This window comes from Eutrigla gurnardus (genome assembly GCF_963514095.1).
Source record: "Eutrigla gurnardus genome assembly, chromosome: 17".
NCBI classification, from domain to species: Eukaryota; Metazoa; Chordata; class Actinopteri; order Perciformes; family Triglidae; genus Eutrigla; species Eutrigla gurnardus.
In genome coordinates this window covers 13,636,344-13,647,678 of record NC_139928.1, presented here as the reverse complement: position 1 = coordinate 13,647,678, position 11,335 = coordinate 13,636,344, and the positions used below count along the sequence as shown (strand labels likewise).

Here is an 11,335-nt window from a genome sequence, read left to right as displayed (position 1 = left end):
TCCTATGACATCAGAGCAGCTCAGCTTTAACAGGTGTGGGTTAAGTTTATTTTAACATGCTAAGACACCTGAGAACAGCAAATCAACATTTTTTTTTTATACCTATTTAGTTGCAATGTTTTTGTTGTTTCCCCTCTGGCGTTGAAATGAAGTTGCAGAAACAAAGCACATTAAAGCATCCACATTGCAGTTTATTTACATTTGCATCCAAACGATTTACATACAGTACATGCTCTTACATTCCATGAAGCAAAACTTCAAGCCTTGTCAAGTGTTTTCATTTAGTTGAGCTTCGATTTAGACAACACAAGGGGGGCGGGGGAATGGGTAAAATCAGATTGAACAAAGGGTATTAATACATCAAAAGCATGAGAGAAATTAAAGTTGTGGCACATTGTGCTATACAAAGATTTACATTGTTTTGTGTGTTACAGGGCTGACACTAAAAAGCACAGGAATGGGACATTTTAAAAAGATATCCTGCTCACCCAAATAGGTGTTTTCAGTTAGTTAGACCTCTGCTTCTACTGAGAACTAAACTCAAAAGTAAAAAGTCTATTTTGTGGCTCTGGGGCGGATGTGCAAATGTAAAGAGTCAGGTGTCAATCAAGCACTGGGCGTCGACATCCACACAGACCTGAGGGAAGCTCTAATTAAGCAAAGTGAAAACACCTGTGTATGCGTGTCATGGCTGTAGGGCTTTAAGACCCTAATTCTGGATGAACAAGTTCTCATGGAGGTGTGAAGATATTTGCAGCTTGCGGCTTCCCAATCATTTTTTTGTTGAGCCAGTTTCTGGAGAAGCCAGACGACGAGCTGTTTTAGTGTCAGACTGAGCTGCCATGGTCACATCAAGTGTAATTCATCACCTTGCAGATCACTTCTCCTGTGTCCTGACTGTATGTACAGTGGTTGTTGTTGAGTGGAGGCCGAGGGGGGAGATACTAAGGGCTCAGAGCCATAAATAAAACAAATCCGTCACAAAGACACGCAGTCGTCTTGGTTACATTCAAGAGTGATCCTGAGACCTACAATAAGTCTTTACAGTACATGATGAAGTAATGCTAACTTCAGTTGCTGGATTATTTACTCAAAACGATGACGTGACCATTTATAATTAACAATAACTTAAGCACACAGAGCTCATGGGATGTTTAAACTGGTAAATCATTGTTTAACCGTCTTAAATTAGGATTAACGCAGCGCTTCTTCATGGGTCTTTAGCTGTAGAAATGTTTCATTGTAAGTTGTTGTTGGCTTATCTTTATTTTAAATACATAAATGAATGTGTAAACAATGACGGATGTCTTGAAATAGCAGGAATAGCTGAAACCTGAGATAAAGACAACCAGATAATGACCTGTCTCACTTTCTGGGAGTCCTTATCTCTATATATACAAAGCGTTTGAGTTGTATCAGTTTCTATCAGTGCTTTTGTCGTGAGCTCAGCAAAGTATTTTTATTATTTTTATGTATTTTTGTTATCATTAAAACAAATCAAAAGTGTAATCTTGGTGTTTATCATCCCGACTGCGGTAGAAATCTCATTAAGGCACACATGATACACTTTCCCCATGTTTACCACCCAACAGCGCTCAGCATCCCGTTAACATGAATCCGTATGTACAGCACATTACATCATAATGTGAATGACTTATAGTGCAAGCAGGTCATGAATACCTTGACAGTAGCCTTTTTTTAAATAAAGCTGCCTCTTATGTAAGGTCGTGTACTCAGGAGTTGTGGTGTGGTCAGCACACATTGCAGGTGTTGCAGACCTGAAAAGCTGGTCGTCCCAGGAGCCCGTCCCATGAGGCAATGGCAGTCATTTCCATTTGTACAGGTTTTACTAGCTACGATCGATGGCTTTAAGAGTCCTTTTCCTCCGCGCCTGCCGCCGTACAGTACGTACACCTGCTTCATTCCTCTGCCTCATTATTCCTCCATAAACATCAAACCTGGAGGAAAGGAGCAAAAGTCAGACTATTTTTTGAAAATGATGGTTTAGGTGAAAAATATCTAACTAAATTATGATAATAACACAATCTTTAGTGCCTGGCAGTGTCGGCAAAACTACCCTGATAATGATCCTATATTAGCCGGGGCTAGTCACAATACATGGTATGCCAAAAAACCTGCTTTTCCAAAGTACATTTTTCAGTTCCCGTCTGTGTCGGGGAAAATCAATGAATGACTTCTGGTTTGTGTGTGTGCGTGTAAGCACTATTTTACCCCTGGTGTGTTCGCAGTGCTGTCCATCAGGCTCTGCCTCAGCAGGCTCGTCACCACCTCGAGCTCCTGCTCGGCCTCCCGAACATTCGGGTCCAGCTGGAGGACTTCCTGTAGGTCACTGCTGGCCGACAGGTAGTCCTGGAAAAGAGGAAATTATACCTTACGTTATCTATAAATAAACGCCTAAACCCGTCTAATCCAACCGCTACAAATAGACGAATGCGTGTGTTGTGATGTGGGAGAGACAGGCACCTGTAAACCCTTATAAGCCAGGGCTCGTCTGTAGAAGGCCTTCTTGTTGGCCGGGTCCAGCTGCAGCGCAGAGTCACAGTCCTGCTTGGCCTCTTCAAAGCGATTCAGTCTCAGGAGGCAAACGCCTCTGGAGGAGTAGAATAGAGTACAGGGGTCAGTGTTGTCATTCAGGATCCTGCTACAGCTGCTGGTAAGGAAACGTTACGGATGATCATGTGGTGCCCTCTACTGTATTTCCTGTTACACTGTCCTCAAACGGGATCAGTCGGTTTTAGAATCAACATTATATTCATTTGAATTTTACAGTCTATTGACCTTCTTACTGATTCAAGATGTGCACAGAAGATAATGTAGGTGAGTCCCCGCCCCCCCATGTTGTACTCTCAAGTTTAATCCTGCTATGTGTGTGCAGTTTAGGATCCCAGTTGCATGGCGTAGTGTTGCTTCATGAGTACCTGTTTGTGTAGAGAGTACATTCGTCAGGTTTTAATGCGAGACATTCACTGTACTTCTCCAGAGCCTCCTGGAAGTGGCCTTTCTTGACGAGATCGTTGCCTTCCCGTTTCAGTAAAGTAAAGCGGGCCTCTTTTCGTCGGACTGTTGGCAGAAATGTGCAGATTAGCAACAATTCAATACTGAACGAAGTGAAAGGGAAAAACTTTAGGAGTAGAGGAGTTTACATATATGTTACACATGCCGGGGGAAGTCTCGACTGAGTTATTGTTTGACTTCTAAGAAGCTTTTCCCATCAGATCAGCACACAATGACGTTTTTATGTGCTGATCAATAATGTCCAGTCTGAATGGACCAGAGGAGATGAGTCGACTTCTGCTTACTGAGACTTGGGGGGGGGAAACGCGCGCGCACGCGCACACACACACACACACACACACACACACACACACACACACACACACACACACACACACACACACACACACACACACACGTTAATCCTGGCCTTGATCAACCGCGAAACAACCCAATTCTAAATTATTCATCTACAAAAGAAAACTGTATGCGCAAGTATCCAAGGTTATATGTGTGTCTATAAAGTAATAAAGTACTCTCCACTTTCAATTCCCAAAAAGTTGTAAACTGTGTTGTTGTGTTCCAATTCCAACAAACCCCTAAATCACAGAGTTTATGAAGGAAATCTTCGGAACAGAAGTAAACTATGACAAAGTGAGTTGACAGGTCTGTTGATCTACCTTTTCTCACAATGACACACTTGCTTTGTAAATCTTAAAATAAAGAATACATTAAATGCACAGAAATATTATCTTATCAGTATTTAGATATGCAGACGATGTGCAGAAAGACAGGTACTGTTCAATGATTTATTGCCACGATGATAGTAGATAAGGGCTTAAAGGCAGGTCGGCAGGTATAAACGCAGGCTAAGGTTCAGGTAACGGATGCTCAAAAGCATCAACACAATGCCAGAGCGCTACTCTGACGCTCTGACAGGGAAGTGGAAATGCTGGTTAAATACTGCAAGGCTAACGAGGGAAAGTGTAAACAGGTGAGCATGTGCATGTGAGAGTCAGGTGACTGGAGCAGGTGCAAAAGTCAGAGGGCAGTGTGGCTGGAGGAAGTTGGAATCGTGTGTTATTTTATCCTTTAAAATCAACAAGCCGAACCCCTTCCCGTCCGTTTCCTCAGCAACAGCAGTGTGCTCTTCAGAGTTTAACTCTGTTCAGTCTGTGTGTTATATTAATGAAGTGTTTCTGTGTGCGTCTCTCTGTATAGGTCAGGTGCTTTGTATGATTAAAGTCCCGTGTATGGGGAGGTAATGTAGCATATACGAATACAGCTGTTCATTTATATTATATGTGTGGGGTTTTTTTTTTTACTACAGTATAGTACACAACATTTGTATAAATACAGTATATTTAAATGAATGTTGGAGCCTTCTGGTCTGTGTGAGTGGGAGCAGCTTACAGGAAACCTGACCTGGATTGTTCCATTACAGCAGCGCTATACTGTGTGGATCGCCTTCCCCTCTGCATTATTGATGCTCCAGACACACACACACACACACACACACACTCTCTCTCTCTCCCAGCAGGAGTGCCTTCACCACTGCTCATCAGCATTTGATTCGCTCTGACCGACTTCTGATGATGCTGCTGCTTTACGATTCCACGATTCAAGGGATTCATTTCAAATTTCACCACCCACAATTCACCAGGCATCAAGTGAGACAATAAACAGTTTTCACCAAGAAAGAAAAAACAAAAAGGTAACCGGTTCATTTTATGAAAACGATGAAATGACAGTGATAGCTATAATCCAATTGACTCTATAGGATCTGGAAGAGTGAGTACATGTGCTTGAGGGAAAGACTAGGAGGTGTTAAATCAACTCAGCATGTTATTTTTTGTTTTTTTTTGTATTTTAAATGTACACCTCCTCACTAAGCTAAGAGGAAGTGATGTCACTGACCTTCCTCCTGCTCAGCCCTGGCGGCTCGGGCTTGAGCTTGTTCGGCGCTGACCGGTTTGTCTCTGTGTCGCTGCTGGACGGACAGGGGGACGGCAGGAATCACAGGAAGCTTCTCTCTCCACTCGGGTCCGTCCTGCTCAATAAGCATCTTGGTGATCCTGGCAGGAATCGTTTTTGTAATTAGCCAGATTAACGATGCAACCACCGCACGGTTCAGTCATCATTCATTCTACTATTAACGTGTATTATTTTCCTATCGTGACATGGGCCTAAGACTCCTCCTTGTAGTACAGAGAAGATGTGTGATCAGTCAGAGAAGTAAATAACACCTGTGTGGGTGGATCATGGGTGGGTAAGCCCTTTAAAAAAATAATACTGTCGTTTCAAATCCATGCTACACACTAGATTAAGCACATAGTGAGTCTGTAGTGTAGTCAGACTAGAAATATAACAATTAAAGTAAAGTTAATTGCGGATTAATGGAGAAACAACTCCAGAAACTCAACAGAAAAACAACTTTTGGAAACACTTTTGGTGTCTGATTAAAATAATTGGAATAAAAATAGACAAGTATGTTGAATGCTTGTAAACTAACTGGAAGAACAATATTTAATATTTAAGAATTTGATACTTAGAGGTGCTGCTTTGAATGCCACGGTATTTCTTGGCAAGCTAACATTCAAGCGCCAGGATTGGCCTGGCGTCCAAACCCGTGCAAGGTATTAACCTGATGTATTCAGGTCCTATGCCTTGACCAATGGGTTTCCTGAACCTAACCATTCGGGGTCAATGACCCTCCACCAATCGTGTCTGCCTCAACCAGCTATGGATTTGAATGAACGCAGACGGAGTGAGAACTCTCCGTGGTGCTGAATGAGTTGCCTTAACGGTAGTTACCAACATCGGAAACTCACAGGCCTTGATGGCACAGATTAATAAACCCCCCAACCCTTATTAAATACATATTATACAATGATACAGTATACAAAACTGCCATAAAAGAAAGTGTCTAATGTTTCAACAAAAATATAATAAGAGTGATTTCTTCTCAGTGTAAAGATGTAGACAGAACAGAGAAAACACTTTGGAATTCAAGTTAGTTTATGTTTGTGCTTTCAGCCGACCTGTGGACACTGTCGTGAGCCGCCTGCACCCCGGTGTCCATCTGCAGGACAGTCTTATAATCCACGTAGGCCGGTTTGTATCGCTCCAGTGACTCATACGCCATAGCTCTGCGTATCAGGGGCTTCAAGGAGTACGGCTGCAGCTCCAAAGCCCTAAGAGGATCAGAGAGACGCAGACACAGAGGATCAAACTGCCGACGCCTGCACACTGTGTCGCAGGTGTATCCGGCTGATCTGTATGTCTCCATTCATGAACACGGGAGTGTTTGCTTTAGGCTCCTGCAGCCTCCTGACACCGCAAAGTCACATAGTGTGTTTGTAGTAGAGTCAACTGGGAGTAAAAATGTAACTGAATATAAAAGCATGAAGACATTATCTGAAAAACAAGATAATGTTTAAGGAAAAGCAGCACAAAAGTATATAATGTATGTCACCAGAAGTAGCAAAACATGATGTCGACTTGTCTTTAGTCTTGATTAGTGATTATTTTAATAGGCATGTGAGGAAAGTCATGCAGAAATAAACTGAGATAAACTACTAACGTATCGAAAACTCATACAAGCTCAACTGTTGAATTATTAAAAAACTCCACCGACTTAAGACTACACAAATGAAAAGATCTTGGGATGTTAGAAGGAAATCCTTGTGTCATTACGTTGCATTGTGGGTAGTGTAGGCCACGGGATTTGACAAAAGAAGAAGCATGCAAAGTCTACAAAAGACAATATATCTGGTTCTGCTGCATCTGTTTACATTTTTTTCTAACTGTCATGAGCCCGACAAGGTTAAGCTATATATCGGTGGAATACTCCTGTACCTGACAGAAACACACGTGCAGAGCTGACGCTTGTCACATACTTGGTACAGTCCTGTATGCAGTCTGTGCTGTTTCCATCCTTCAGTAGGCAGGCTGCTCTGTTGGAGTAGAGAATGCACAGGTCTTCTGGGCTATCGATGCCTGCAAGGGGACAAACACAACCCACAAATCTGCAAGAGCAAAGGCTGAAATAACACACTCACTTTAATAACGCCTCTTTTTATCTACACTAGGTGGCTAAAGACAGAATAGGTCAACCGAAACAGTTCAATTTAAAATGTAAACTGTACAAAGGGTAGACTACTCAATCCTTTCTCCTCTGATGAAATGAACTCTTGCTGCAGAAGAAAGCGATCACTCTTGCCAGCTACAAGAGTAAAAAGTTGGCTGGGTGTTCTTAAAGGTGCAGGGTGACATTCAATCTCACCTAAAAAAAAAAAACATGCACCAGAACGAGACTCATTTCTATGGTCAGCAGTGTTGTCAAAGATCCCCAATGATGCCTCGTGTCTCAGCTGCAGGTTTGGGATGTTAGACACTAAAGAACATGAGATCACTAATTCACACAGATGTGAAAAGTGACCTGTGCTCCTCCTCCACTAGAACCATTACGTAGGATGGTGAGCACTTGCATGCTGATTTGGTAAACAGAGGGAATCGTGCAGCATGGCGAAACTGAAAGCCTTACAAGGGCGAGTACACTGACACTAGAAGAGATTTTCTGTCCAGATTGGTGAATAAACGACCATCAGAAGTTGCTTTAGAAGACTTTTCGTTCAGCGAAAAACGCAGCAGAGGGTAAAGGATGCTGGCACATAATCAATCAAGTTTGGCCTGTGGGACGCTTTACTAGAGTTACAATGCCAAAAATTCAGAGATTCTATCTTCTCAAGCAAACTTCTATAATTGTAAACTGAATATTTTTGGGTGTTGGACTGTTGATGTGACAAAATAAGCAATTTAAACATGTCAACTTGTGCTTTAGGAAATTGCTTAGTGGCATTTTCACTATTTTCTGCTATTTGAGAGACCAAACCATTGAGAAAATAAGCCCCACTCCTTACTGTAACTTACTCTGACATAAGATCTCATGTGACCTGCAACTGTATTGACACTAACACTGTCAATCTGTTTGCTTTTACTGTATATTGCGTATGACACAGGATTGCTTCTACACATTTGAGAGTACATTTATTTTGTAACATAATATTTTTCTTATCAATAGAGATGTTTCTCCTTGGATGAAACGCTGAGAAAATAAGCTATTATGCTATACTAGTTCATATCTTCCCCACCTGCTTCCGCACATCCATCAATGGCCAGGGTGTACTTCTCCAGTGCGTCCCCAAACTGGCCATGTTTGAAGAGGTGGTTCCCTGCATTCTTGAGCCGGGCCAGGTGTGGAGGAAGGGCCCCGGCTGGGGCGTCCAGATAACTTGTGTCCACTGCAGGGCTGCCCCGCTCCTCTTGTCCACCAGCAGGGCTGTTTTCTCTTCGAGTGCCATTAGCCACCTTCTTCCCCGAAGCTCTCCGATTCTGGGTGTTTTCCTCGCTGCCTCCACCCCGGCTTCTCGACCCGCTCCCGGCCGTGGCCTGGTCGGATCTCCCTCCCCCTCCTCCGCTGCCCGGGGGCTTGTCCTGTGCGTTCCCCATAGCTGCGCTCCCTCTCTGCAGTGTGTTAAAAACGCTTCCTCCCTCCCTGCCTCTCCCTCTCGCAGAGCTGCAGCTACATCTGAGCTTGGCTGGGGGATTTCTGTAGGACACGCCCCCTGGACGAGATGCCAGTTGTGACGTCACAGAGAGGGGGGAAGTGCCACAGCGATGCATTGCTGCAGCAAAGCCGCTTTGATGGGACACCCGCAGATTAGACTTCAGAGTAAAAGACTGGCTGGTGAAAGACGAAAACACAAAATGAATGACCAAATGGCGCGACACAGATGCAGATGCGTGGCACTTTAATGGAGATTAAGAGCAGCCATGTCATATAACAGGACGAATACGTAATGCTCTTTCATTGTCAGTGATCATGAAAAATACTAAATATTTGCTCTAAAAAGCATGGCTTTGTTTCTTTTCTTTTCATTTTTTTCTAAAAATAGATTTTGTATTTTTTTTTTTATATATATATATATATATGTATATATATATATATATACACAATTGGTATTATACATAATATGCATACTTAAAAAACTGGAAAATTCGATTTTGATAAATTAATTTAAACCCAAGAAAATATTTATAGATCATTTAATATTATTTTTTTTACTTGCAAATATATGCATCATTTAGGCACTTTAAAAAATAAATCGGTCATTGGTTGATCTGGTGGCCACTCGTCTTAAGTAGACACTGGTTTGTTAAAAGGCATATCAATCAAGTGGTTATTTTACTTCCTTAATCTTGAGGGTGGGGGGGGGATAAGCCTACATATTAATGTAGAAGAACAGATTAATAGATTGAAATGATATAATTATATATAAAGGATATGTAGGTGAACTGGTTTATAGAAACGACAGGATCAAAGGAGAAAAAACAGTCAACAGTCACAATCAGTGAAAATGTTTTATTAAACCAAAACCTTTCATCCACTACTCTCAGGTAAAAAAAACCAGCACTATTGGTGTTGAGAAGAAAATGTTGAGCTTCAACCATAATCCAGAAATCTGTAGCCAGGCCTGGGGGACAGGAAGTATGGAGTCTATTTATTTACATAGTCATACACTACCAAAAATATAACACAACAAAAAAATGAGAACTGCTGCTCTCCTTTTTTTCATCGGGCATCAAAGACAACCACTGGAATCAAAGAGTCAAGGAAATGTACAGGTATCATTCTCAGTTCATACTTATAATAAACATATTTTGCGAGGACGTAATATCACATTTAAAGGATACATCTCTTTGTTCTCTTCTTGTACATGATCCTGTATCCACACTCTCTGCATCGGATTGGATCACGGGCCTTGATTTCATTTTCTGTGTGACATTCTGTAAATGAAAGAATTTAATTTAATTAATGTACAATACGAGCGATAAGAAAGACAAACACATCCAGTTTCCAGTAGGATGGTTGCTGGATCAAAGAAATATGATTTATTTGCAATAACGTTACAAGCACCAAGCTTTTCCTCAAACTTAACACTTCACATGTAAACAAGATGTATAGTATAGTTCGTTTTTTTTCCCAAAAAGTGTGAATCATAAATTACATTTGGCTTTCCTAGAAGGCAGTGTTTTAGTTCCAAATCTCTGGATATTGTGAAATGTATGTGTTGTTGTCTATCTTCATACATTAGCATATTAACATATGCACTATAGGGTTTGTATCAACTGTGTCGTGTCATTAATGTATACAACCATGCTATTTGTCACACAGGGTATTCATTCATTCCATTAAGTACTAAAGAATATGTAATAATGTTTTCAGAAAGCAGCAGCATTTGAGTCATTACATAGTATGGTTTTTGCACTTCAAATTAAGAAAAAACATGCAAATAAAAATGGATGTCTCTGTCCACTCATATTCATCAACATGAATACCAATTGGTATGTCACTGTATGAAAACAGTTGTTAAATCTATATAGACGAAGGGCATGTCGTGTGTATTCATACACAGCCAAGTTGGTGACGATGTTTTTTCACTTGAATGCGTTGTTAGTTTGCAGTGCTTTAAGCTAAGGAACCATAATACTGCCAAATCAGATCCACTAGATGTGCGTGTAATTATATGGCGTATACGTTGACCAAAGTAGTTATAGTTTACGTTAGGTCTTGTACATTAGCATCGTCAGCAGTGGCCGCAGTAGCTGACTGTACAATTAAAACAAAGAAAAGCTGCAACGTACCTCCACATATGTAGATCATAGGCTGCTGCTTGGGCGGTTGCACATCCTTCTGTGGATCCATTTTGTTTCTATAAAACACAGGAGAAGCAATGTTGACACAGTGCTAGCATGCTAACACAGGAAGAGCATGGTGAATATACATCGATGGGTGGTAGCGGGACGATTAGCCAAAATCAGTAACCAACAAAGGACTTTAAGAAATCTCATAATACTGTATGAATATAGTAAAGATGGCACGCAGAAAAGGAAAACATAATAATAAGACAACTCACCGTTGAAACACGATAACTGTTTACCTCTCTTTTCACATCACACACACTGCCGCCTGCGCACATGCGTACAACCGTCTACCCACCTCAGAACAAACTGGTTTGTGATTGGTCAGAAGATTTTCCGTCACATTTGGCCTATTTTCCGTTTTTGACAGACAACATGAATAATATGAATATATGACATATTCCATCGTATGCAGTCGTGTCTGTGGTTTATGGGCTGTTGCAGGTTGTTCATTGTGTCTACGTTTCTAAGGACATTCATTGTTACGTTCGTGTTCTGCACTACGTGTTCTGTACTACTCCGGCCCATTAGAGGGCGCTGTCGATCAAGTGCGTCA

At 41.5% G+C, this 11,335-nt stretch overlaps 2 protein-coding genes across 2 annotated transcripts; both read right to left on the bottom strand.

Moving 5' to 3' along the window:
- Positions 1–155: 155 nt before the first annotated feature.
- On the bottom strand, positions 156–8,596 carry spag1a (sperm associated antigen 1a). Its single transcript, XM_084032871.1, has 8 exons — positions 8,169–8,596; positions 6,915–7,014; positions 6,057–6,209; positions 4,933–5,090; positions 2,940–3,081; positions 2,485–2,611; positions 2,233–2,370; positions 156–1,958 (listed from the first exon to the last, which is right to left on the bottom strand). Exons 1-8 carry the CDS (start codon positions 8,524–8,526, stop codon positions 1,953–1,955), a joined length of 1,182 nt encoding a protein of 393 aa, XP_083888997.1. The 5' UTR covers positions 8,527–8,596; the 3' UTR covers positions 156–1,952.
- An 828-nt stretch (positions 8,597–9,424) lies between these two features.
- polr2k (RNA polymerase II, I and III subunit K) lies at positions 9,425–11,083 on the bottom strand. Its single transcript, XM_084031875.1, has 4 exons — positions 10,995–11,083; positions 10,723–10,790; positions 9,772–9,864; positions 9,425–9,672 (listed from the first exon to the last, which is right to left on the bottom strand). Exons 2-4 carry the CDS (start codon positions 10,781–10,783, stop codon positions 9,650–9,652), a joined length of 177 nt encoding a protein of 58 aa, XP_083888001.1. The 5' UTR covers positions 10,784–10,790; positions 10,995–11,083; the 3' UTR covers positions 9,425–9,649.
- Positions 11,084–11,335: the final 252 nt, after the last annotated feature.